General features: G+C 32.9%; 4 protein-coding genes and 1 long non-coding RNA gene across 5 annotated transcripts; 2 read left to right on the top strand and 3 right to left on the bottom strand.

Annotated features, from left to right (window-relative positions):
* Positions 1-492: 492 nt before the first annotated feature.
* On the bottom strand, positions 493-3,336 carry LOC123921967. The gene is made up of 3 exons (XM_045974718.1): positions 3,157-3,336; positions 1,763-2,257; positions 493-1,153 (listed from the first exon to the last, which is right to left on the bottom strand). The coding sequence occupies exons 1-3, from the start codon at positions 3,251-3,253 to the stop codon at positions 633-635; spliced, it is 1,113 nt and encodes a 370-aa protein (XP_045830674.1). The 5' UTR covers positions 3,254-3,336; the 3' UTR covers positions 493-632.
* Positions 3,337-9,525: 6,189 nt separating this feature from the next.
* On the bottom strand, positions 9,526-14,736 carry LOC123881567 (protein OBERON 4). Its single transcript, XM_045930282.1, has 2 exons — positions 11,168-14,736; positions 9,526-10,420 (listed from the first exon to the last, which is right to left on the bottom strand). The coding sequence occupies exons 1-2, from the start codon at positions 14,283-14,285 to the stop codon at positions 9,864-9,866; spliced, it is 3,675 nt and encodes a 1,224-aa protein (XP_045786238.1). The 5' UTR covers positions 14,286-14,736; the 3' UTR covers positions 9,526-9,863.
* A 4,763-nt stretch (positions 14,737-19,499) lies between these two features.
* Positions 19,500-20,182, top strand: LOC123923102. The gene has a single exon (XM_045975749.1). The coding sequence runs from the start codon at positions 19,639-19,641 to the stop codon at positions 20,008-20,010; it is 372 nt and encodes a 123-aa protein (XP_045831705.1). The 5' UTR covers positions 19,500-19,638; the 3' UTR covers positions 20,011-20,182.
* Positions 20,183-20,703: 521 nt separating this feature from the next.
* Positions 20,704-21,287, top strand: LOC123921707. Its single transcript, XR_006814170.1, has 2 exons — positions 20,704-20,952; positions 21,055-21,287. It is a non-coding gene; the product is annotated as an uncharacterized LOC123921707 (long non-coding RNA).
* Positions 21,288-21,811: 524 nt separating this feature from the next.
* Positions 21,812-26,067, bottom strand: LOC123921706 (peptidyl-prolyl cis-trans isomerase FKBP42). Its single transcript, XM_045974356.1, has 8 exons — positions 25,946-26,067; positions 25,757-25,797; positions 25,258-25,443; positions 23,690-23,779; positions 23,164-23,348; positions 22,974-23,096; positions 22,708-22,860; positions 21,812-22,470 (listed from the first exon to the last, which is right to left on the bottom strand). Exons 2-8 carry the CDS (start codon positions 25,794-25,796, stop codon positions 22,135-22,137), a joined length of 1,113 nt encoding a protein of 370 aa, XP_045830312.1. The 5' UTR covers position 25,797; positions 25,946-26,067; the 3' UTR covers positions 21,812-22,134.
* Between the last annotated feature and the right edge of the window lie 1,811 nt (positions 26,068-27,878).

The following is a 27,878-nucleotide window of genomic DNA, read 5'->3' as shown; positions in this document are numbered from 1 at the left end:
TCAAATAAAAAATATTTTTGCACACACACAAATGAGAAAATTTTAAAGAAAAATAATTTAATTACATCATTTAACATTAATTAACCATTTTTCTTTTAATTTTTTAATATTGTGTATATATGCCTAAACGGGATGGGATCATCTCCTGTGCAGTTTAGTTTCAACTACAGGGAGTCTAGTGAGCATCACTACCCTCCAATCTACCTTTTTTTTCTATCCTGCCTAAATTAAGGGATGAGATTTAACTGAACAATAATGTCACGGGATACAATCTGTAGTCATGCCTAAACATATATAATTTGTGATTGTGCCCAAGTAAATATTACTCTACATTGTGATTATATATATATATTTAACTTATGAGAAATACTGGAGTAGTGATAACTAATAACATAGGAAAAGAATTGAATAAAAAAATAAAATAACAGGCAAGGAACCTGTTTCCAACATTTAACGATTTATGTATATGTCATGTGTTGTTTCCATAAGTACTTCAAACAATCTTACAAGTGCTTATTATAAGTAGATAAAATCAAATAAGTTAATCGGAACATATGAAAAATATCTTATTCATCTTCACACAAATTATATAAAGCAAAAATAAAAATTGCATGGCAGGACAAAAGCAGAATTTAAGCAACCGGGGATACAATAACTTGATCAAGAACAGGACCACAAAGAGAACCAAAATCAGAAATCCTTGTATGATAGAAAGAGCTATAAAAAGTGATTCTAGTCCTATTTGAAACTGCTTTGAATTTGAAACTTGATGTTTTGAATATTCCTTTTCCAACCGATTTAAAAGGAACTTTAAAAGTATCTTTTGCAGCAAATGCTTCAACCATCATTGATCCATGACAACCATTTCTTGCATCACCAATTGTGAATTTCAAGTTGTAGATTTTGTTTGGAACAGTTCTGAGAATTTGTGCAATGGCACTTTCCCTGCCTGCAACAAGCTCAACTGCTCCATGTCCAAATGGTACTTGAAAATGATTTGAATCAATGAATTTAATGGCTTTGAGGGATTCAATAATCCAACCAGGGAGTGGTGACACAAGATCTTGTTGTTTTGGAGGGAGTAGAACACCATTGGTTGAATTGAAAATAGGGAATGGACCCTCTTCAAAACCAGGATTTTTTACCAAGTTAGCTGCAAAAAAAAAAATGTGATAGTCATATTAAGCCACACTCATTTAGGTTCGATTCATTTTTAATTAAAATCAATTTTTGTCACGGCAAAACTAGACTATATTATATTTTGACTTTTGCAAAAATCCACCAATGTTAATGTTAAACGATGTGTTATTAGCTTTTTCTTCCAAGTAGGTTTGTTGAGATTCGATCAAACCTATTGCACTACGGCAGGAAAAAAAATTGGTATTAACCCTCTGATTTTCAGGAGAACGGGAACTTAATAACCTGAAATTCAATTAGGATGTAGGTAAAATCTAGCCAAGACCTATTGCAAATAGGGGTGGGAATAGGCCACGCCGGCCTACAGGGGCCTACGACCTAGCCTACGTAGATTCATGTGAAATAGGTTTTTAAACATGCTAACAGACCACATAAGGCTTTCAAAAGATCAGACTCATACCTAAAAAATAAGCCTTTGACAGGCCACATACTAGATTCAGGCTTCATTTTTTGATAAGCAAGACTTAGACTTAGCAAAGCCTAGCTCGGCCTAACATATTCTCAAGTCTCAACCCTAATTGTAGTACAACAGAGAATATAGATTCATGCATATATGATTCATTACCTCTTGTAGGCATTGGAGGGTAAAACTCTCTAATAGCAACAGCATCTATAAGTGGGCCACAAGTAGGATCTTCTTGAACACCAGGGTTATGGAATGTAACTTTCACAACTTTAGAACTAGCCTTGAATCCCCAAGCAATAACATCACCATTGAGACTATAAAGTGTTTGTAAGGGAACATCACCAGATTGTGGAGGCACTGAGATTCTCAAAACTTCATCTTGAGCACAAGTTCTTGTGGCTCCTAATATTAGAGCATACCATTGACCAGGTTTGACCTTGATGGTTTGAGAGATGGAAGCTTCATTTCCAAGCCTAACTGCATGAACTCCATGTGACACTGGAAAGTACATTCCTCCTGGTTGTGGGCCTCCAGAGATGAACTCAACTAGACCATTGATTTCCCATTTTGGAAGTGAATGTTTCCCAATGATTCTTGTTTTCTTCAAGAATCTTGGGTTTGGCTTCTCCTCAAAGTTCCCATTTTTGAAGTAAACTTTAAGCAAACAAAAAAAAACAAAAGAAATAATAGAACACAACCAAACACATTGGATCAGAATTTAAAAATATAAAGTTATGCACAATAGAAATATAGAAATAAAGTTATGTTTGGATTGACGGTGAGATTGGCATAATCACGATAAGCCATTGCAATTTTCACAAAAGTTACACTTTAATAACAACAGTGAGTGACAATAGCAGAATCACAGAAAGGAACACACATGCATAACCACTTAAATAATATGTTTGGATTGAGGATGAGATTGGCATAATCACAATAAGCCACCACAATTACTTACTATTGTGATATTTTTAAACTCGCCGATCATCTAACCATTACCGCGATACAATTTTTATCACTACAACAAACACTAGATATGACACTAACGGTCTACATCAGTGATAATTTCAAAAAAAAAAAAAAATAACTTAACTGAATATAATCAAATATATTAGCTGTTGTGTCCGTGTCAGAACCGGACAATCTTCAGTTTAAAGTGTCTCGGTGCTAAAGAGATAATACATACACTACCCACTTTTTGAAATATGAGACTTTATTGTATAGATCAATGTCAAATCTATGGTGCTTCGACAAGTTTTTCACTATGCACAAACTTATTTTCACCATTAGATCAAATAAAATGTGACGCAACATATTGATCCAATGATAAAAACAAATTTGTGTATGATAAAAGACTTATTGATCTAATGATAAAAACAAATTTGTGTATGATAAAAGACTTGTCTCGCTTATTCATATTAGACAAACCTTATAACATATGTGAATTATGTAGCATGGGGAAAGACTTGTCTCACTTAAACATTCAAACATGTTAGATGTACAACGTGTTCCTTTAAAAAATATGAATTGGCATTATTAGAGTTGAACATTACCTTCAGGTGACTTGAGATGAAAATTAGCAAATGCTGAAGAAGCAAATAGCAAAGTCACAAAAAGTGTATATATGAATGTCACTGCCATTTTCACCATGAAAAGAAAAACAAATTTGTAGCAATATTAAAAGAGAAATGTATTAAGGAAAGAAATGCTTTGGTGAAAAAATGGACAGAGCTTTGTTCTCTTTTATTGTGCACTTGGAGAGAAACACTTATTGATTTGCACCAAGGTTTTGACTTTTCAAAACGAGTTTTTCTCCTTAATTCATGCCACGAGATTTCTGAGGGAATCTAGGATTTAAGATTTATTTTATGATAGTTAGTACATAGGATAAGTACGGTCTAATAACTACAAGTAGGAGGAGTTATTACATTGTGATCTACATTAACACTTATGAAGTAATAACATGGGCAAGGTATTTGTTATCAACATTTAATAATGAAAATTTATTGGCTTCATGTGACTTAAGATAAATAAACGTTTAATGTTATCAAATATGTTTAAGTTAGTTGGTCCGGTGGTGATTGATACTAGACTTAGTAGGGACGATCACAGTTCAATCCCCGCAACTGCGATCGAAAGAGGGCTGGAATCACTTAATGTCAGAATTAACTCTCGAACCAGATTAGGCAGACCATTGGGCCGGATACTGGTGGTAGAAAAAAAAAACCAATAGCGCTAATTAGATCATATGAGTCTCTTCTAACTTAATCAAGGTCTTGGGTCCGATCTATATCTTTAACATTCAATAGTGTTAAAACTCTTAAGAAGAGTTTCTTACTCTTAAATTAAAGGTTTAACTACACATTTGCTCCCTTACGTTTATTTTAGGTTTCGATTTGGTCAATTACGTTTAAAAAGTATCAATTTGGTCCCTTACGTTTATTTTAGGTTTCAAGTTAATCATTTCCGTTAGTTTGTCACTAACACCGTTTGAACAGTACACATGTCAGTGTGTCCAAATGCCACGTGTCTGTCCACATGTGCAAATTGGTTGTCACATGTGACAAAATTGACGGAAATGATTAACTTGAAACCTAAAATAAATGTAGGGGACTAAATTGATACTTTTTAAACTTAAGGGACAAAATTAAAACGTAAAATAAACGGGACCAAATGTGTAGTTAAGCCTAGATTAAACTAAGCCATGTTCAAACTCTTAAATTATTTTTTGACTTCTTTCTTGATGAATGTTCCTAAATTATGTTCAAGAGTCGCTAAAATATTTTATACTTGCCAATAGATGCAACAAACAATATAGAGAAACTAAGCCGGTGGCATTTCTATACCAATATAGACTGCCTAAATTGGATTCACTTAATTGATTCGTTAGTTTGATCATAACTCCACAAAGCACAAATTTAGAACTGCTTTGTTTTAATTTATGAAAATATTACATTAATTAATACTCTAGTTTTAAGGAAATGGAGTCCCTGTGATCCAGAGTTCGATCGTGAGATAAGTAAAGTCCGACCAAAAATTACTCTCACTAAGAATCAAACTCGGTTTTTTTCCAGACGATTCATCTAAGTAAGAGCTCATTAACAACTTGAACTCAGTTGATTAATACCAAAATGTCATGCATGTGGCCAATCTGGATAGCAAATAACTTGAACATCAGCTTAACTGCTTAAGCAACAATTCATTAGTTTGATTTCCAATTACTTAACCTACAAATGGGTTTCTGTGGGCTCTAATTTTAAACAATTGGCGGCAAGTTGTCCCTATATAATAGTAAGAATTAAGAAACAATATCTGTTGATCTCACACTCTGTAATTTCAAACTATAGTGTTATATGTGCACGTGATCACATGACTTTTGCTTGCATTATTAATTTGTGTTACCAAAACATTAGATAATTTATAGCTACCATGCCTAGTTCTTCACTCTTGTCCTGCCAAACTTAATGTTATTCACCAACATCTCGTTTGAGGTTATTTTTGTATGGCTCATTTATGAGGCAAAGTATATGGCATGTTACTCTTTATTCTTTTACAATATATGTTATATGTTACTAGTGGAACATATGAGTATAAGTACATAAATTATTATGCATAAGGAATAAACTTATGCATGGTATATAAACAAATTTTCAAATGCATTATTTCCCACCTCCAAATCAACAACAGGGGAACGTCATCAGATTACTTCGTAGTTAGTTTTAAACAAAAATCATGTCAAAATCATTTTTTCTGTGGAGTTGTTTCACATTAGATTTATTTAATCATGCCAAAACTATTTTTACTGTGGAATGGTTTCAGAGGGTTGTAATCCAAAATCATTTTACTGTGAAATGATTTTGTGTGTTATTTATGCATGGTGCATAAGGAATTCGCTTATGCACCATAACCGCTCCCTGAGTATAACTATTGTATGAATTGGAAAATGCTTAATTCTGTGATTTAATCAACGAGTCTTATATTTAAGGAGAGAGATAATATGTGTTGGAGAGTTTGAGGGAGTTCGGGAGAAATATCAAAGTCAAATGCTCTAGGACCACAAGAGAAGAAGACATTGCAACATCTCAATATTAACCTAAAACTTTAAGATATTAAGTTAATGAGTCTTTGTCAAAAAAACAAAGTTAATGAATCACATCTCTTATATAAACTCACTATTCTTCTCATTCACGGTCGATGTGACTTGATACTTATCCACTCACATTTGAATGAATGAGATGTGATTAGTTATTTTTCAATACAATAGTTAGAGGAGTGTTATCTAAACACAAAATTTAGGGACACAAAATTGACACATTTTTTTTTACCACTCATAAGCACGAAAATCGATGCATGCAAATAATATTTAAAACGCAAAAAGTGAGATGTAAACATGTACCTATTTTTTCAATGGTAAAAATAATTGTGTCTATTTCTGGTGAACACAATACTAAAAATTCATGTATAAATTAAGAACAATACTCTAGCTGCCAAGTTGCCAACTGGTGTCAATATTTTAATGACAATTGAGAGGTCGGTGCAGAAGCATCGGGGGAACACAAAAAAAGTAAATGTACTATGTTGATGATGGATCCAAAAATCAGAAATTAAGAATTTGTTTTAAATTTTAGTCCAAAAAATGAATATGGTTTTAAATTATTTTTTATAAGAGAAAATTAAAAATATGGTTTGAATTTCAAAATATTTCGTATGCTTCATAGAAAATTGCAGCATACTTTGGTCACTAATTTTTTATTTTTTTGGATAAGCAATATAACCATTTGGTCACTATTTATTTATAAGTAAAAAGTCATTTTTTTTAATAGTAAATTAAGATTTTTTTTTTTGACGTCAAAAAAAAGAATAATCTTAATTTACTGTTAAAAAAGAAAAGAAAAGAATACTCTTAATTTTCTTTAAGAATATATTTGTTCAGTTTAATATTTTTAAAATGAAAATAAATTTAATTGAAGAATATATATTTGTTCAGTTTACTCTTTTCAATATAAAAAAATATTTTATTTTATCATCAAAAGAAATGGTTTTGTTATGTACTTGCACATTCTTGTATCTTGTTGTCAATTATTTCTTCCGGTCTTTTTTACTTTTTTCAACATAAACAACTCGTTTTTTAAATTTATTAAATTACTTACGAATATAATTTATAATATAAACCAAATACATTACTTATTCAATAAATCTAAAAAGTCAATTATTTCTTATAAAAATGAGTTGGATAGCTAATACAAAATTGTTGTTAGCAAATAAATTTGGAAGTAACAATATGAAACTTCAAAAAAACATCAATGTGAGAACTATGTCATCTATTTTTTCTCAGTACAATACAAAAAGACTGATCGAGTTAAACGCGACGTTGGTGATATATGTTAAAATATTTGTTCAATCTTGATCCGTTCGAAGACCTTTGATAAAATTTTGGCGTGCATGGTTAAACTTGAGGACGATGAAGATGAAGCGGTTGATTTATCTAATTCATAGTCTCGTTTGTGCTTAATTTATGTTTTCTTATTATGTCTTTGTTGTTGATCTTCATCACAATGTAATATGTTATTTTATTAAAGAGATCATCATATTTTCTGTTAATATTCTTGTGTCAGCTTCATCCACTAGATAGATAACACACATCGTTAGCTAGTTAGGTAGCGGACGATTGTTTTCTCAAATTTCTCATTTTTATAACGTCCAATACTACATTAATATAACATAAAGATAAAAATTGGGGCGCACAAGAAACATGGGAAGCAGGAAAAGAAATTCCCTTGAACCAAAACAGCAAAGAACAAAAATGAGAAGATTTATTTTGCCAAATCCTCTTTCCTCTCCACCCTAAAATGTAGGAGATTTATTTTGCCACCCTACGGGCTATTCACGCTCCCTATGCATTTTTCTTTTTACCCTTCCGCTACTTAAGTAGAGAACGTTATAAAAATGAGAAATTTTGAAAAAAAAAACTCTACTAAGATTTTTATCAGTTCTCTACTTAAGTAGCGGACAGATCCTCTACTTAAGTAGCGGACGTTATAAAAATATGAAATTTGAGAAGAAGAAAATAAACACTCTTTAACATGAAAATTTCTCATTATAATTTGTTACTTAAGTAGCAAATGTTATAAAAATGAGATTTTTTAGAGAAAAACACCCTCCTACGTAGAACCCGTTACATAAGTAGCGGCCGGGAGTATTTTGGTAATTTTATAGGACGCGCCCTAGAATCAGTAGGGTGACAAAAGTAAATCTCAAAATGTAATGCTTGTAACAAAAAATATAGGAGAGATAAAAAAATAAAAATAAAAAAGGGTTAATAACATTTTTGGTTTCTCTATTTTTAAAAGAATGAAGTTTTGGTCTCCCATTTTGAAGATTAATTGTTTAGTCTTCAATTAAATTTTGATCTAAATTTTAGTCCCTCAACTCATTTTTAAGTCATTTTTATATTTTTGTCTATTCATGGTTAGGGGTGGTAAAATGAATCGAGTCCATCAAGTCAATCTGTTTAAGCCACTATTTTTTACAAGTTGAGCTAAATTTTTGTGTCTGGTAACTTTAAGTTAATCTGCTCCGTCTAACTCGCTTAAAAAATGTGGTAGGATGGATTGGCCCACATGCATTTTTTTTTTATGTATTGAGATTAAAAATGAAGTGTTCAACAAAAAAGACAAAAAAAATGGATTGAGCACTTCATTTTTAATCTCAATACATTAAAAAAAAACATGCATGTGGGTCAATCCATCCCACCACATTTAAATTTGTGTATGATAAAATACTCGAGTGAATGAGTAGTCTTATTAAATTTTGTCACTAATTTGAGTGAATTTTGATTTACGTCCTTGTAATTTGTGAGTTTTGATTTTCGTCTCTATAATTTATGTGAGTTTTGGTTTCTGTCCGTATAATTTGTCAAGTCTATGAACTTATAATAATGGTCCAATCAGCAGGTTTTGGCCATGTCAGCATTTTTGTGTGACATGTCTTCTGCACCTGTTCATGATTCAATTGCCCAAGAAAGAAAAGAAAGGGCTATGCGAAAGGTTGCTTCAATATTCCGGTAGTTTTCATTGAGAGCGAGGACCGAACGGATGGAAGAGGCACGTGACTGCTTGGACCTTTTTTTTGGAGGAAAGAGGATCCTGGTTGCTTTACCAACCCGACGGAACCCATAACACGGCTCTTCCACTTGACCACATTAAGGACTGAAACCAAAGTAATCTGAAACTACAGAGGCAAAATGAGAGGATTTTTTGTACGAAGACTTAAAACCCAAATTTGTTGACTTTACGGGAAACAAAAACACATTTAAGGACTAAAATAACCTCAAAATTAAAGAGGGAAAAAAAAAACTCTCATACCCATACCCTCTTTCAGTCTGAGAGAAATTTCATCCAATGATACGATACAACCAGACTAGAAAATCAGTACTAATAAACGAATGGAAAAAAATATTAAAACAAAGCACCCCAGATTTCTTGAATTGATTTTTTGGGAGTGAAAGAAAAATATATATTTTTTGTATTATACCCTTTGGTTTCTAGAGAAAAGAGATCCCGATAATCCAAAATTCGGCCACGAGATAAAGTAAAATCTGCCAAGAATTTACACCAACAGATTTCTTGCAACTTTTATTGCTCTTTAAAATTTTGAAAACCAATGCAGAAAAAAGAAAAAAATGTAGCTTCATAAGAGAATGCAAATCCTGATGAAGCTTTATTTACATCCATGTCAGAATGACAAATATAACCCCAACATATACTATTTAGAAGATTCTTTAAAAGATAGCTGGAAAACTTATGAATTTATGATTGAATAAATGTGTCAGAAATATTAACACAGACCAACAGGAAGTGATGAAAAAGGTACTGCTGGACCACACTTGTCCTAAATGTAACATTAAATTTGAAAGCACAATATCCACCAAGGTTTCTATTTTATAAATTTTCATACGCAACAGTCAGTACAACAAGCCTGTACATCAAATCCAAGCCACATGCTGGCCAATTTTTTGTCAGTTCAAATAATAAACTGTTTAAAACTGCTTTCATAATCGAAATTGTTTTATAAGACTGTTAACTACTGTGATGGACTCTACAGATTTTGGTTAGCAGCTTATAAGCAAAATAAACTACAATGAAAAATAAATAAAACTATGGTAGTTCACAACAACATGGTAGAGCACTAGAACCTACAAATTTCAGGATGAGTGATAATACATTTACCTGAAATAACTATTCTAAATATTTTGATCAGGTCACATGGCAAGGTTCATTTTAGTAGCTTCCATTTTGGATAACAGATCTTTAATGTCTGACTCCATTCTCATTTTCATGTTCAAATACTCATGATGTGCCCTCTCTATTGCTTGGAGTTCTTCGAATTTTTGTTTACGCAAATCATCTGTCTCGGCAAAACGCAGCTTGGCAATTCGATTGGCATACTCTTCTTCAATTTTCTCATTCTTTGCAAGGGCGATGCGTTTTAACCCTTCAGCTTCTCTCCTAGCATCATCAGCACGAGATTGGAACATTTTGGCCTCTGCATGTTTGATTTTTATTATACTTTCTAATTCATCAAAACAGAAGTCTTTTTGGATACTACTCATCTGCAACTCTTGCACCAGTGTCCTTTTATCATTCTGGTCAAATCTTGGAAGGATGCTTGCAGGTCTTTCTAACAGAGCTGGCTTTTCTGAATAAATAGATTTTAGCCAAGCAGCTTCCTGGCTGGGCCCAGCTACCCCATTGTTTTCTTTGACTTGTTCCTTACCAGAAAAGATCGTTGTCATGGGTAATTTGGAAGAATCACAATCTGCAATTAACCATAATGCATGTAAACATGGTTATCAAATCAGAAGACCTATTTTGCGAATAGTGAATCAAATTTTATGATGAATCGTAAGATATATTACCAATGATAATGACTTGTTTAAGTAAAAACAGGTGACAACAAATTATAAGCAGATATATCATATATGAACCTCAAAGCAATTCAAGATTTGAGTCATAAAGCAAATTACAAATGAAAAGCGGTTGATTATACAAAGTTGATATAACAGGTGGTTGACTACACTAAGTTTAGGTAAAAATTCATTAGAATGAAACGTGATTCATCATAGTGAATCGGGATTTGTATTGATTGAGTTCAGTTTAGTATCAAATCTGGATACGACTCATGATACAAACGTAATATACTAATAACCATGCATGTAAATACATACAATTTAGCCTTCACAAACACCAATGACGTATATGACCTAGAACATAAATGCCCAACTATATTGAGGAAACGCCATCACTAGCTATATTCCACATGATTGAATGAACCTATCTAACATAGAGTTGTTGACATGGTTTGAGACATTCCAAAAAATACCAGGCCAAACAGAATAATTTACGGAAAAGAAAGGCTCATTTAAATCTTACAACAATAATATTTTCATGTCATTCAGATAGCAGGAAAATAGTATATCATTGTTGAATGCAAGCATTTCATATACTGTAAAAATAAGAAAATAGGATAAAAGCATTCAAATAATCAAAGACATTTGTTACTTACCAGAAAAGAAAGACATGATGTGTCTTAAAACCTCAGGAATGTTAGACTTGATAGCCAGGCTCGGCAACATTTTATCCGCAATCTCATGCAACTGTCTCCCTCTAATATCCTTGCTAGCAGAAAAGATTCTCTTCACATATTCAAGTTCCTTGCAAAGAGATTCGGGTGACCAATCTTTTGCAAAATTTTGAAACACCTCTTTGACAAAGCCAAACATCTCAGAAGGGTGATCACAAGCAATGCAGTGAAACTGCATCTCAGTCGTCCCTTTCGTTCCAGTAGTACTAAGTCCATTTCTAATATAAGATTCTCGTAATCCACAGTCAGTATGACACCAGTGAAGACAAACATCACACCCAACCCAACTACATGTGCTCGACGCATTGTCAAACTTAGAACACACAACACACATACATTCCCTGCAAAAACCGTTCTTCTGCACACAAAGCTTGCAATCACATTCATCTACATGCAACTGATTTCGACATGATAAATTCCTACACTTCAAGTTTAGAAAAATTTGAGCTAAATCAGAAGATGAAATGTTATCATCTAGGTGAAGATAATGGACTACACCAGTTTTTAATGCAACCAAAATTTCCAGTTGCGCTAGGTGACACTTCACTAGGACATCATAGGATATGTCAGACCTGTTCTGCAAAACATTTTGAAAAGTAAGTATTTGTCCCTGGTTATCTGCACTGACCATGAGTTCCCGAATACCCTCTTTCATACGAGTTATGTACTGTCCATTCATTTCATGGAACTTTCTGGACATTGCTTGCACAGGTTCAGAAACTATTCTTGCAATGATTGTCTTAACAAATTCAAGTCCACCCATCAGAAAATTATCTTGTCCCTTCTGGCTAGTTGATCGATGTAGACTACTGCTACTTCTTTCTCTAACCTCCCTCTTCTCGAAACTATAATTCGATCCATTGTCATGTGACCCAACACTCTGTGTAGGAGATCGAACATCATCATGTTGTCTTGACTGTCCTGAAAGCTGCTTATGAAAACTCAATTGCCTTTCAAGCCCATTTCCCATTTTTGAGCTTCCTTCAAGAGGCCTAGAAGGTTGTCCTTTCAAAGCTTGAGTATCTAAAATTCCCCATGATGCTTGAGGCTGGTAAAGAGAGCCGTTCCCATTACTCGAAGTTCTCTGACCAGAGGGAACTTCTTTCTGCTTGGGTTCAGCCTGAGATAGGGCTTGCCAATCAAATCCCTGGAACAAGGGGCGACTACCAACCGATTTGCCAACAGATTGTTCATAGTCCACTGAATTTCTCGTTAACGAACAACTTGGATTGTGATAGAGTGATTGTGAACCTGAAAATGACATCGATGCAGTAAAACCATCTGAGTTAGTGCAAAATGTATTACTTAGAGACTGAACACTCAGTGCTTGACTAGGAGAACCAGGGGCTTGCGACGCCGTCTCCTGAGCACCTATAGGTAACAGAACATTCGGCAAGCTAAGAGTAAGAACAAGCTGCCCCATTCCAAGACTGTCATCATTCTCCTTTTTTAGAACCGAGCGATCAGACTTTTCTACTTTTCTTACTGGAGATCTAGAGAAAAGTTCAAACCCTCTTGTGCTTGGACCTTCCATGACATCTGCGGGGCTTGTTGTGAGATCTTTTGACCCTCTATCAATCCACAAGCCATCTTCTGAAGCATGAGCAACATCAGGTGCGACCGAAATGCTTTTGCCTTTATCCTTCACATTATTTGTCACACACTCCATCATCGTTTCTTCCTGCACTTCAACACCAACTGTATTCTCTGTTGAGCCTTCATCATTTCCGTCAAGTTTGTCACCACCTACACCCTTGTCCACCTCATGCTCTTCTTCATTAAGCAACACCTTCTCGTTATTTTCCCCCCTTTCCTTCTTAAGCAATGCCTTCTCGTTATTTTCTGCCTTTTCCTTCTCCACCTCCTTGTGCCGAGTATCATCACCATTCAAACACACATCCTTCTTAACATTATCATTATCAACAGTTCTAATCTCATCCTTATTAACACCAATTTCCTTAGTAGATTTATCTTGATTCTTAGACAATTCACGAACTTCCTTCTCTGCATCTTTTACTTTTACCTCAGAATCAACATCCTCCATAGGTTTCACCTCTTTCTCACCCAACATCTGTTTTTCTTCCATAACAACATCTGCATCACTCGAACCAAATTCATTCTTCTTGTGCACTTGTTCATCCTCAGAGGCTTGCAATCTTTCCCTTCCAGCTGCAGCATCATTACACACTGCTTCGGCCTCAGTTTTAGCGGCGGGTTCAGGTACAAGCTCCCCCTCTTCCATTTCACTACCACTACCACTCTGAACCTGTTGCAACAACTCATCACTTTTCTTCACCTCCACACTAACACTCTTCGATTGTTCACTCTCCGAATCCTTAGACCAAGAAGGTGACTTTGATATTGACTTAGTAGCTTCTCTAAACACCCTCGGAGACTCCGAAGATCTCTTCTTCGATTGTTCACTCTCAGAATCCTTAGACCAACTAGGGGATTTCACGTCCCTCGAGAAACCCTTTGGTGACCTCACAATTCTCTCTTCAACTCTACTATTCCCCCCTCTACTACTCTCATCAAAATCCTTTAAACCTCTCCTCCACGACGACACACTCCCTTCCCTCCTTGATCGATCCCTCTCCGACCGAAACCCCTTCGGAAACTCCCTCCTCGAACCTCCACAAAAACTCTCCGACCTATGAATCGAATTCCTATCTCTATCTCTATCTCCACCTCCACTGTAACCACCATCACGACTATACCGATCAAAACCCTTCCTCCGATCAAAACCATCGAAATCATGTTCAGATCGCTTCCGAACAATTCTAGAACTTTCTCGATCTTCCTCCACCGTCCGATCCCTATCCCTATCCCTATCGAATCGCGACGAAGACGACGACGAAGATATCAAATTCTTCCTCACATTCTCTTGTTTATAGTAAAAACTTCTTTGACCAGTGGAAGAAAACGAACGGTTCAGATTTGAATTAGAATTAGAATCCTTAACAGAAAGATTTGAATTCTTATCAGCACCGTTCTTTTCACCATAAGAGTGAAGATCTTCGGTTGAACGCAATCTCTTCATAATTAAAACGACGATAAATTACCAAAAACGCAGAGCATGAAAATTGCGGCTAGGGTTACTCGGAGGAGATTTTCCGGCGAGTTTTATGGCGGTGAAGAAAATGAAGAGAGAAAATAAAAGAAAAATGAAAATGAAGATTTTATGATTCTTGTTGTAGTCAACGGAGAAAAAGTAAAGTGAAGAGAGAGAAAGAGAAAGAGTTGGACTTGAATACGCAATGTGCGTAGAGCGCACTGAACGTGAAAGAGAATTGAAGAGAAAAAGGAAATTTGAGGGTGCGTATTGTGCGGTGCCGGCGTATTTTAGATGAATTTAAAAATGTAAAACTAGCTTGACTTGTTAGTTTTGAAGTTTGTGCATGCAAAGTGGGAAATGGTTCGGTGGGTTTGGGTGTTTTGAATTGCGTGTGGTGGAAATGTAAATTTTGTGTTTGGTAAACCACTAAGAACATGACACGTTTCTCAAATTAAGCTTTTTTGTCATGTAAATTTTTTGTTTTTGGGAGATTAATTAATTAAAGGTCTTTCTTTTTGACAAAAATTAATTAAAGGTCTCTGACACATGTTTTAAGGTTTGGTTCAACTTTCAACTTCAAAATAAATACTCTAATATTAATATTAATATTAATAGGAGAATGTTAACTTGTGCCCTTAAGGCACATGTTAAGGAAGCAAAAATAGAAATTATTAAATGCTAATTTGTGCATTTTGACTTTTGAAGCATTAAATTTCTTGTATCATTAAATGTTAAATTTCTATTTTGGTATATCTTAACATGTGCCTTAAGGGCACATGTTAACAAGACCCATATTAATATAAGAGAAATTTTACATTTTTGTTGTATTGAGAATTCAATGTATCTAGTCAAATGTATCTAGTTTCTGTTATTGACTAGATATATTAGATTTTCAATGAATTTATAAAATAAAGTTTATGTTATATTAAGAACCGGAAGGAGTAATTATTCAAAATGTTAAAATATTCAAATTTTAATGTGGTACTGTATATGGTCTTGATTTTCTTAAGCATGTGGTAAGAAATTCGTTTTATGACTTATGAGTATGGAGAAAATTTGATTGAAGGTAGAACTCACCTTATGTACCTGACAAATTTTGTGACTGAGATTAGTTATCGCTAACGGCGTGTAAACTTTATACCAACATCATAGTAACCAAAAAAAATTACATATAGTTTTATAAAAAGTTAAAGACTATTTAATGAATTTTGAAGAACAAAAATTTCTTATAATTAATGTTAGAGCTGAATATATGAGTTAAGGTTCGCAGATCGATTCATATAACATGCAGTCTGCGTAGATTTCAAGATCAATTTATTTTGGTCCGTTTATATTTTGGTCTATTTTGATTTTTGTGTCCACATGTTTTTCGAAGGCAATTAGTTAATCGCCGTCAAATGATGACGAGAATTTCATACCTATAACATGATAATAAAAAAATTATTGATAATATAAACAAAAATAATCTCTATAAATAAATACATTCATTTTACTATTTACAATTTTTTATCCTCAATATGATAATTGATAAGTTTTTGGATTCGCCTGTGATTATATTTATGTTGAAGCTATTGGTTCTAAGCAAGACACTAGCTTTTTTATTTTTACTTAAGCAATACACTAGCTCTTGGTGCATCAATTGTTTGGTAATATATTTCTTGGTTGGTTAAGTATAAACATTAGTTTGGCTTTTGTTTATGAAATTATGATGGTTAAGAATAAACATTGATGTTTTTTTTTTAAGAAGTTAAATTAGCCCACTCAAATTGGGATCAGAGAGAATCGAACCTCAAACCTCAAGAGGAGCAAACTCTCAGGTCCTAAGCCAATACCAATACACCAACCCAAGTGGGTTTTTTAATAAACATTGATGTTTATTTATGTTTTGAGTAATAAGTGTTCTTTATGGTTAATTTTTTTTCCAAGTAGTCTAGTGGCTAGAAAATCCACCTTAAACATGAATAAGTGGAGTGTCCCGGGTTTGTTGATGATAAGCTAGCTTGTATGGGTTAAAATAACATAATATTGACATTACAAAGGGTAATAAAAAAAATCATTATGTTATAGGAGTTAAATCAAAATTCGCTAACATTATAGTGGTTAAACACTATTTTATATTATTGACAAAATTTCAGTTTTATTACTTTAGTCTTTTATCTTCTTTTTCATGTTTGAATATGAATTTTATGGTGTGTTTGATTCGGAGTAGATGTAGGAAACGGGATGAGATGTAATATTTTTAATTATATGTGTTTTGTTTAATTTTTAAGAGGGGTGCAAAATCCCTCATAACTTCATCTTTTGCTTCCCCCCAATTTGGGGATATTTGGAGGGGAGGTGAGGAGAGATGTACTACGGCATCTTTTGAAGAAAAAAAAGGAAATTCCATATCAGGTAAGGGCAACTCGAAGCAGAGAAGCAAGAGTTCACTCGACCAATAGGAATAGGGAGGTAGATTTATTCCAAACTGCTCTTAGTTTGAGCGGCTGTTAGATCAGGAGTTTCAAACAGACCTTTAGGTTGGGATGGGATGTCTTCCCACTTCCTCTTTCCATTCATTAAAGGGTACTAAGAAGAATTGAGTATTTGACATTTTAGTAAAAAAGGGGTTTACTAGATCGAAAGAATCCTGTAGCAAATGAGATTGATTCAACTTCCTGCTATTGGCTTTATAGTGCGAGCACTATTCAGTGTCGAGGAAATTCTTCTTTGGGTGTCTACTAGGTCTGATGCAGGCTCAGAAGCAAGCGTAAACCAAGAGTTGCATTAGCCTTCCCGCCCCGCTGCTTCTATCGATGGGTCGGCTTCCACAAGTAGTTTAGTTGAGCAGCCAGCTCCGGCTGAAAAACTATTACAATTTTAATTACATTGACATAATTATCTTCATATTTATTTTAAAATATCAACATTATTCCTTAAAAAATTTATCCTCATAGTCCCCCCTTCCCTCGTCTCTTTTGAACCAAACAGACTTTTAAACTTTAAATATAGTTTTTCTCTTTGTTCACTATCAAATATCAATCATAAATATATGTTAAAGATTTGAAGCATGAAAAATCATAAAAAATATATATATAAAAGACTGAATTATTACCTGAAATTAAGTTAAATGATTAAATATATAATCTAAATATATCATTTTACCTATACTATTATCAATATAAACTTCATAAGTTTTTCACTCATTTTTCGTTAACATCATATTTCTCAATAGGCTCCTTTAATAATATATAATCGGGGCGGTAAAAACTCCAAACTTTCAACTTATTTTATTTTAGTAAGATCACTAATTTCCAAATTAATTTACAGTTTCGGTGATATTACTTCGGTTGATAAGAACATTGCATTATATATGCAAAAGTCAAAATTTGAACCTTAAATACTCTGGCTCTGTTTGAGAAGTACAATAAGCCAGCTTATTTATAGCTTATAAGCTAAAAGCTCTGTTACAGTTACTATTGGGATGGGTGGTTCGATGACTAAATTGATGCATAATCTATAAGCCGGTTTGACTGTATATACACCATTTTTTGAAGACTTCCAATTGCATTATCTGTTTGATGAGCCACATTACAAATCAATGCCTGAAAAAACCATTTGTACCAACTAGTTGAAGTTAAGAGTTGCGCTGTTTTAAATACATTGCTTGTTCAAATTTTCATTAAGATTGCTTGAGGATGACTTTGAGTGAGGTGGGTATTTGACTGTCTAGTGAGAGATGTTAACAAATAAATTTATGATTTGTTATGACATACTAAGCAATGTTATTCATAGCGAAGACTTTTATCACGAATTCTTAACGAAGCATTGTTTTGTATTAGTTAAACCGAAAATGGTCAAATTTGATTTTTGCGGAAAACATGAGTGATTGGACTGAAATGTGATCAAAATACACTGTTCGCTATCTCTCGTGATTTGTTGTTCGCTATAAACAACATTTTCTATACTTGTAATATCTTTACTTTTGATTTAATCAATAGTTTATAATACCCACTCCCCGCTTTCTTATTTTAGAGGAGTCAGATCATATCCAAAAAAAATTGTGATTAATGCTAATTTGTATTATATTAGTGTCTTTTAAAATTTTAACTAATAATTTTATATAATTTTTTTTTTTTCATTTTTCAAATTTGAAAGTTAATGGAGTGAAACTGCTTCACTAGAGAAAGACATTTTAACTATACTGACACTAAAAAAACTTATTGTAAAAATAGCACAAAAGTGTTTCAAAAAACATATAGCACAAGAGTGTAATAGCAAGTTTTATTTGAAGTGCTATTAAGGACTATTAGCACTTAAAATAGGTTATGATAGCACTTTCTGGGGAAACACTACTCCCTCATGTTCTTAATATTGAAGAAATTCACTTTTTAGACAATATTTCAATGTATCTAAATAGTAAACTTCTTTTTATATTAAGAATCAGAGGGAGTATTATATACGGGTTTTTTAATAGTAGCATTTAAAAGCGGTATTATAGGTAGTCAACTTTTTCTTTTACATTATAGGTAGTAAACCTTAAAATCCTTTTTTTCATTAAAAAAAAAAAACCTTAAAATCCTTTTTTAGTGTACTATTATACGATCTTTTTTGGCATGGTAATTTTTTTTTTGTCGTATGACAAATTGACAAGTTTCATATAAATAAGGAATCTTAAGTTCAAACATGAATAAGGAATTTCAGGTTCGAACCCGGATAATGGTTAAAAGTATCCAACTTAATAATTTCAACCTCGCCAAACAAGTTAAGCCTTACATACATGTCTTTATTTATTTAAAAAGTTTGATGATTGACATGATTTATGTGTCTTAATTCTTGGATATGTTTGGATGAAAATTTTTTAAGGAGAGGAGATGACTTACCTTTTTCATTTAAATTACAGATACTATTTTTTAAAATCAATAATAAATTTTTTAAAATTTTTAATTTTTGTAAAACATCAAATATATTTTATAATATAGACTCAACAGTCAACACTCTAAAGCTCTCTCCACTTTCCTCTAAATAATTGATTAAAGAATTCTCTTAATTTTATTTATGAAAGAAAAAAAAATCTATTTTATTATTTTTTTTAGGGGAAAAATTCTATTTTATATTCTCTCATTATATCGTGTCTCCTCCACACAATGTCCAAGGTCAATAATAGACTCCTTATCCATCAACCAATCCATTTAATCAAAATATCTAAGGTACAATAATTCATCTTAGTAATGAAAAAATAGAGTTCCAACATTTTAGTAGTCATAAAGTGACATCTATATCTATTTTATTTTATCTACATATGTTGACTTCAAATTAATAATACAATTCCTACTCCAATAAACAAAAAGAATCATCTATGGCATCTCTAATTATTGGCTATTCTTTTTGTAGATTAAGGGCACCTATTGTTCCAATATCTTGTCAAAGTAGAAGAGCATTAAATATCTCTAACTCCAATAATGAAGAAAAGAAAGATATTGGAAGAGGAGGTGGAAAAGGGAAGGTACCATTGTTGAAATGGAAAGTTATTTTGAATGATTTTGAGAAGATAATTGGGAAGAATAAGTCACAAGAGAAGATGAATAATTTAAGTCCACAACAACAAAAGGGTGATTGGAAAGATTTGTTTTTAATGAGTATTTCTTTTGCTGTTTATGTGTACATTTCTCAGAAGTTAGTTTGTGCTTATTGTGCTTGGACTTCTATGCCTAATGTACATGTTTGGTAGTTATTAACTACTTTAGTTTTATCACTTAATTAATGAATTGTAAGCAAATAGGCTTATATTTTTAGAAGGGACTATGATTGTATTTTTTTTTTTTTTTACAAATTATGATTGTATATATTTTATAAGATAAGATGTGTTTTTATAGTTGGAAAATTTTAATGTCGATCTACAATAGATTGTTGTACTGCCTCTGGAGGTTTTATGAAGGTTTTACACAATCCACCCATGATTAATTGCTTTATCTTCTGGGGCATGTTTACCTTGACATTGTTCTCCTTTAATCAGGGGCGATTCCACCGTCCAGTAAGCCCGGACATTTACTGAGTTCTCCCAAAAAATTTGGTATTTTTAGGGATTATTTAACTAAGTTGTCCAGATTTTATAAATTTTTTGCCTCCACCAGTGTCCACCTCTAATCAAATATATGCATTAAAAAAGGAAAAAATATTTCATTCAGATATTAGAAAAGAAAAATGAAACTCTCTAGACGCTGCATATTATATTATTATGAATTATGATGCTTCAAACACCCAAAATTACATGACTTTTCACTGAAATAACACATCAATTTGTGATTGAAACATATTGTAATATAAATAAAAGATGCAAACATGCAAGAAATCTCTTTTTTATGTCAATTAAATTTTTTGTTGTTTTTTAGTTTTGCCCCTATACATCATAAAAGGCTAGACATTAAAAAAAGGAAAATAATGAAAGGATTGTCCTTATCTATTGAGCGAGCTAAATAGGCAAAAATGAAAAATTGATCACCTATGATACATTTTTTTTAAGATATATAAGTGCAAAAAATTGAAACAAATAAACAAAACATAGTACATTTATAAACATTTCTATAGGAGAAAAATATGTCTCAAATTTTTAAGTTCGTTTATTTAGTGATCTTTTTAATTTTCTTATTTCTTGTTGTAGTTGATGCTAGTGGTAAATATATTTTTTATTCCTTTTGAGCTTTATTGTTTATCTTATACAAAATAATTCACCACTTTTAATAGTAATATTTGTTTCTTATCTTTTATATTACAGAAATTGCAAGGATGAGGTGCAAAGATGATTCTCATTGTTCCAAGTATGTGTGCGAACATCCTTTTGTTCCAAAATGTGTTTTTCATCAATGTAGATGTCGTTAATTATAAGCAAACTCAATTCTAAGAGATTTGTATTGTAATCTGAAATGATGAAGCAAATATTTCATCTGGAATTGTTATAAAATAGCCATTAGAGCTACCGTTATTAATAATAGAATTTATTCTCTTGCATACCCATAATTTATAGCAACCCAATCATTCTAGTTTGATGAAAGCTAGTGCAGTTCAAAACAATGTTGAAGATGTTACCCAATCAAAGCCAAAGAGATTTAGCATAGGAGCAATCAAGAAAAAGATAATTTGTATGTTCAGTGTCTCAGCTACAAAGGTTGCGTATGATGTTTCTACGGAACAAAAAGTGGAAGAATTCCTAAGAAGCTAATACAAAGAGTCATCACAATCTAATCGAGGCAATGTAGTCAATATATTTTCATATAAGCTACAAGCTACTTTCATAAGCTACAACGGAGAGCTTATTTTTTTTTGAAGAAACTAAATTGACACCAGAGAAAATCGAACCTGAGACCTTAAGGAGGAGCACACTCTCATGTCCCAAGTCAATACCATCATACCAACCCAAGTGGGTTAACGGAGAGCTTATTGAATAAGTTGTTACTATAATCTCTATCGAACATTCCAAACAAATATTTATGCCAATAGATAAATCCAAGTAATTATTTATAAGTTGATCCAGATAGTCCTTACTCCTTATATATTAAATTAATCAACAAACTATCGTATCGGAAGATCAATCGGCCAAAATAACGCTTATGAACAAACTATCCAAATCTTAGAATAGGTTGATAAAATTGTCAAAACAAGATTACTCTAGAGAAGTGTGAAATACAGACTTCTTCCAGCATCTGATTGTTCCACTAGCAAAGATAAATAGTAATAGCAAAACCAGAATTGTTCTGTCAATTATTCCGTCAGTACCACAAATTGCAGTCGCCGTTCATAGGATGCACGTAAACAATTGTCAACGCAACAATGGTTTTGATATTCAACAGTAGTAATATTAGTCAGATTTGTTCTTTTCGCGGTTGAAGAGTGTGATAAAGCTATAAAACACTGAAACTAACCACTGCCAAACAAGTAAAAGCAAATTCCTTTTCTTAGGTACTGGTTGTGGCCTTGGTCCAAATATTCCTTTATAGATCTCTTTCTGCTTTTGATAAATAGCTTTGTCATGTTCAGCAAGTAATTTCAATTCTCTTGCAATTGCTTTATCTTCAGGGGCTTGTTTACGCGCTTTTAGAAAATCTTCCCTAGCAGCATCTGTTTGCCCAAGTGCTGCTCTAGCCTTACCTCTCCTAAATAATGCCTTCAAATTGTTCTCATCCTCACTCAATACCTGCAAGTTACACCAATTTAGCCCATTGAATAGAATATTGGTCAATTTATAATTTTTTTTTTCTTGCAAATATAGCACCACAACTTTAATGACTTTATATGCTTATTTTGATGCAACAAGAGGCTATACAAATCAATATGTTCAGTAAAGAGATATTTTGATAGAGGGACTACATTGCTAATTTACTAAGTATTTTATGCTGAAATGACTTTTAAAATTCTATACTTATATACTTACAATGCTGCATTGTCCTATAGCTTCTTCGTACCGGTTCAGCTTAATCAGACAGGCTGCCGTGTTAAGATGGCACGGATTCTTTACAGCCAATGCCATATCCCTATACTTCCCAAATAACTGGAACATGAAGTCATCTCCCATATAAGCTATAGCCTGACAAGAACCAAGACAATAAACAATTTATCAAACCCAAAATAATCAGAGAGAAGAAAGAAATTTTCATAGATCAGAAATAAGAAAGAGAATAAGAAACACAAGTGGGTAACCATTTCATACTGTTGCATGGCCTCCTCTAGTTTATTTTCCTGAAACAGAACATTTCCGTCCATCTTTCTACGATCTGCTGCACCAATCCTCTCCTCCACTGTCATATCACTACGAGCTTTTCCCTGTGAATAAGCCAGTATAAGCATCCAACCAAGTCCATGGCCATACATTAATTTAATGCCAACTTACATCTTTTGTTTCATCAAAACCAATGAGCTCAACTTCATAAACTAAATCTGCCATGGGTGGAACATTTGGAAAAGAAAAACTTCCCTCCTTTCCATATCCTAATTCCCAGTTCACACGCAGCAACGCACGCTCCCCAGCTTTCATGCTTGCCACCCCAATGCCCAAACCAGTCATTTCTTTCTTCTCTGTTTCATAGAAATTCATCAAAACCAAATAACAAGTCTGGAAAGGCATAAGTAGTAATTGAAAAGAATGGAAGACAAAATATTGAACAAAATTCATTACTTCAAATTTATAACAATCACCCTGTCGTACAACAAAACTAATTGGCAAGGGTCCAAGACTAAAATTTACAGGAGATGAACACGCTATAATTGGAATTATGTTCTATTACTAATACATAAACAACTAAAATCAAAGATATAGAGAATAGATATAGAAATGCCAGTAAAAGAAAACCAACAGGTCCAATTAATCAATGATTCAATGGACACAAGAAATCCAATACTTTAAACTTCCACAATACCTTTTCCTATTACCATCTCAATTGGTCGTTGCTCCTGCCATGTATCTTCAAATTTGTGCTCCGTGTTCTCAGCCCATGCCCTGTAATGGACTACCACCACAAACCATCCAGGTCACAATAATGATTTTGACGCAACAAGAAAACAGAAAAAGGCTATGCAAGAACGGGCACATTAGAAGTGCAGATATTAGGAACTAATGCCTGATACAATTTTGCTTCCCCTAACTTTTCCCATCATTCGGCATAAAGAAAAGCCAAGAGTACATGTCCTATCATAACATTTTCATAAAAAAGCATTGCCATATATTGTAGGGCTCAAACATTTTGATCACTGAAATTAATGAAATTCCAAACTGATCCTTCAAATTGAAAATCCTAGAGCACATTAGTTCCTCCAAGACAATTCCAGGAACTAAATTGAAATACCAGAAATGACTAATGTGATCGAAGATTTTCTTTTTCATAGATCATTCTGAAACATCATTAATTTCAAGACCAAATTGCTCAACGCCTAGAATTTCAAAGACCAAATTGGCGATTCACTCAATAGTTTAAATTATTATGCAAGTGGCCACACACATAGCCAAATACAACAAACACCATTCCAAATTTAAGCATATACGATACATCCATTCCATTTCCACAAACAAGTTCAAATAGTGATAGAGACTTGAATGTGAAAGTGGGCCTTGACTTTGGCCCAAGACTAAGGTGTGGAAAGGAAGAGGGAAAGGAATGAAAGAATGATGACGTGGTTGTTTGATCCATGAGATGCATGGGAGTGTGGCTATATAAGTAGTGGAACGGAGAGATGCATGGGGTCACTATCTAGTGATTTGGGAAGCATTGTATGCTTTTGGGCAGTTAGAATACCTCTACCAGTTGGTTATTTCCTTTATTTCAGAGGAGCAATTCTACTATGAGAACAACCCCAAATCTTTTATATATAGGCACACTCACATCAATGATAAAAATTAAATTATAAATAATTTAGTCACATCCATCAATATCAATTAATTCTTTTATCTTAAAATTTTATTTAGGTTATGTATGTGTGCCTAAATTGAAATAGTTTGTGATTGTGCCTATAGAACTGTTTCTCATTTCAGAGATACCTTGTAATCGTTTTTCCTCCATTAATACAATTACAAGCTTATTTTTATATTTCTATCCATTTTACTGTTTCATTCACAAAATACTCATACACAAACTCATCAAATAGTTTCAGATATACACAATTGGATATCTAACATGCTGCAACACTAACCATTTTTCTACTAGCAGGAAAGTGGAAACATGTATCAAGAAATTAACAGCAAAGGGTTTTCACCTATGAAGCAGGACACTCCTCAGATTAGCCGTGTCCCAGTGTCGACACGCGTCAGTGTCGGACACTGACACGACGCCGACACTTATGATTACACTAAATTATATCATTTTCTCAAATTATTATCAGTGTCGACGTGTCAGTGTCCCTGTCATGTCCGGTGTCTGTGTCCTTGCTTCATAGGTTTTCACACTAATTACAAGCATGACATAGTTAAATCATGATTAACTAAGGTACTTACAGAAACATGTTGAATACTTGGAAGGTTTTTGGCCATGACCTTCCTTAATTATTTGTTTAGTAACCTTCTCATGAAGAACCTCAACTTCAGAATCAACTTTTGGAGGTCTACTCAATAATTCTTCTGGTGTTTCCCCTTTACCATATTCAGAACTTTCATCAACCACTTCATCTGCATTTTCTTTACCTGCAACCATTAACAGCACCGAAAAAATCAAACAGTGGTTTAAGTTGATTCTGAGTGAATTTGATTTTGTAAAATTGATTTGCATTGGAAACTTTCACACAAAAGTGCGAAAGTGAGTTGAACAATAAATTTTAGTAAGTTACAAATCATAACTTAATAAAGTTAGAATCAATTTTATAAAAAAAATGCAAAATCAATTTTATGTGTCTATAATCACTTTTACACTCACAGTGAAACCAAACACACACTAAGAAATTGAAATTACATAAAATTAAAAAAAAAACTGTTATTGTTATGAATGAATGCAAATTACCTAGAGTTGATTGAGGTTGAGACTCTTGAACTTCTTCCATGCTGAAAAAAAAAAACAAATTATTGCATATAATAAAATTTGTTGAGAAAATGAAAAGTGGTTAGATTCAAGTATGAATTTTTTTTCCTCGGAATTAAAAATGAAGGGAGAAAGAAATTGAGGAACTGGAAAATAGTAGAAAACACTTACGTTGACCAGATCGGTTTTTGTTTCGTGTGGCACTCGACTGTATGTATGGAAGAAGATTCTAGTTCTCGTTTTAGCTCAACACAAGATACAGAGACAAGACTGAGGGTAAAAGAGTAAAATTGGTATTACATGCAAAAAACGATATTGATTAATTCCAATCGATAGAATACTCATATACAATCAGATATCCAACATCGTTAAAAACATAATGAATGAATCCATGAACATATACACAGTATCGAAGTTAATAGTATATAACGGCAAAATGCCTACTATAAATAATATGATAAATTAAAGTCACTGGAATATCTAAGTCTCCGGATCTGCAATGTTGATGTTCAAATCATTGATTAAATATATAATTGATTGAATTGATCTTTCAATAAGAAAAATGGAAACGTGTTGTCAAATAGCACCGCACAAGACGACGTACAACACAACACCGCACTTAACGACAAAATCATGAAACACTTAATCTATGCGAAAATCACTTATTTGTATTAAAAGAAGGAAATAAACGATATATAGGGGGTGATTCTAGGCCAAAAATGACCTAAAATCACCTCTCTCCTATGAACAAAAGAGAAAAGAGCTTAGTTTTTTCTCCAAAGAAAAGCTTGGGCCGGCTGATCATGCATAAACCAAGCACAATATGAATTTTTTTCTTCTTGGCATTAAGTTCCATAGGAAGCGCTTCAGTAATCCAGAGTTCGATCGTTGAGTTAAGAAAATTTCGTTAAAAATTGATTCCACACCATGAATCGAATTCAGATTCTCCAAAATAATCTATTATGAGGAGCTTATTAACCACTTAAGTTCAATGTTTTGTTTTAGAGTAATAAAGTTTGTAACAAAAATTGATTCCACCATGAATCGAATTCAGATTCTCCAGAAATGATCTGTTCTGAAGAGCTTATTAACCACATAAGTTCAATGTCTTATTTGAGAGTGATAAAGTTTGTAACAAATCAGTATTTTAGTTTCTTTAAGTTTCGTAACAGATTACACTGTTACTCTTTTTGTCTAACGCCTCTAGTTAGAAATTTCACCTTAAAAGAGTATCGAATCCCGACTCCTGTATAATATATACGATGTCCTTGCCAACTGATCTAAGTTCACGAGGATAATTACGTTGTTACTCTTTTAATGATTATTTGTTACAAAAATATTTAATGAATGCATGATATTGTATGCTTACGTGGTCGTTGTAAAAATTGTTTACTTGGAGAATTTATATGTGTCTTGAAAACTCTGAACATGATTGTTTAAAATGCAAACTATTCGTTGAGTTTGATGAATGCTTTTTAAAGGGGTATTATGGTCGAACGATATTTGCTTATGTTGATAGGGTTCCAAATGATCAAATATGGTCAATAGTAATAGCAATTGTTGAAGGGTATCAGTCGCATAAGCATATTTGTTAAAAAGTTAAGCGACTAATTTGATACTTAGAGAAAGGTTTAAATGTAATTTTGACCTCCAAGTTTTAATTGCTTGATTTTACCCCCTAAGGTTCACAATTGATTTATTTTAGCCACCCCAAGTTTTAATTGCTCGATTTTTGTCCAAAGTTTATCCCATTTTACATTTGGTAGCACGCCGTCGACTCTTTTGACTAAAACTCGCTTATGTGGCATTTTAAAATTAAAAATAAAATTGCTTTTGTAGTAGCACATTTAATATTTTAATAGTATGTCTAATTATCAATATTTATGTTAAAAAAAATCTAATTATCAATATTTGGTTGACTATGTATTGAATGAATAATATTTATTTAAAAGCTTAAATATGTTATTCATCCCTGCAATTATAGTAGTTTTTGGTATGTCCCTGAAATCTTTTTTGTTTGGTTTGAGTCTCTACGCTTTGTAAAATATTTGCTTTAAGTCTCTGCTCTCAATTTGACGTTTAAAAAAAGTTAAAACTAACGGAG

The sequence above is a fragment of the Trifolium pratense genome, linkage group LG4 (genome assembly GCF_020283565.1).
Source record: "Trifolium pratense cultivar HEN17-A07 linkage group LG4, ARS_RC_1.1, whole genome shotgun sequence".
In the NCBI taxonomy this organism is placed as follows: domain Eukaryota; kingdom Viridiplantae; phylum Streptophyta; class Magnoliopsida; order Fabales; family Fabaceae; genus Trifolium; species Trifolium pratense.
The sequence above is the reverse complement of the archived record's forward strand: the minus strand, read 5'-3'. Positions and strand labels throughout refer to the sequence as shown.

What these genes read in the sequence shown, in the direction of transcription:
- LOC123921967 (XM_045974718.1), bottom strand. Translation starts at nt 3,253, where the DNA reads ATGGTGAAAATGGCAGTGACATTCATATATACACTTTTTGTGACTTTG. An exon ending in TCATCTCAAGTCACCTGAAG is followed by an intron (nt 2,258 to 3,156) that starts GTAATGTTCAAC and finishes GTTTGCTTAAAG; the next exon opens with TTTACTTCAAAAATGGGAAC. An exon ending in CCCTCCAATGCCTACAAGAG is followed by an intron (nt 1,154 to 1,762) that starts GTAATGAATCAT and finishes TTTTTTTTGCAG; the next exon opens with CTAACTTGGTAAAAAATCCT.
- LOC123881567 (XM_045930282.1), bottom strand. Translation starts at nt 14,285, where the DNA reads ATGAAGAGATTGCGTTCAACCGAAGATCTTCACTCTTATGGTGAAAAG. An exon ending in CATCATGTCTTTCTTTTCTG is followed by an intron (nt 10,421 to 11,167) that starts GTAAGTAACAAA and finishes GGTTAATTGCAG; the next exon opens with ATTGTGATTCTTCCAAATTA.
- LOC123923102 (XM_045975749.1), top strand. Translation starts at nt 19,639, where the DNA reads ATGGCATCTCTAATTATTGGCTATTCTTTTTGTAGATTAAGGGCACCT.
- LOC123921706 (XM_045974356.1), bottom strand. Translation starts at nt 25,796, where the DNA reads ATGGAAGAAGTTCAAGAGTCTCAACCTCAATCAACTCTAG. An exon ending in CAAGTATTCAACATGTTTCT is followed by an intron (nt 23,780 to 25,257) that starts GTAAGTACCTTA and finishes TTGTGGTGGTAG; the next exon opens with TCCATTACAGGGCATGGGCT. An exon ending in CTATAGGACAATGCAGCATT is followed by an intron (nt 22,471 to 22,707) that starts GTAAGTATATAA and finishes TGTAACTTGCAG; the next exon opens with GTATTGAGTGAGGATGAGAA.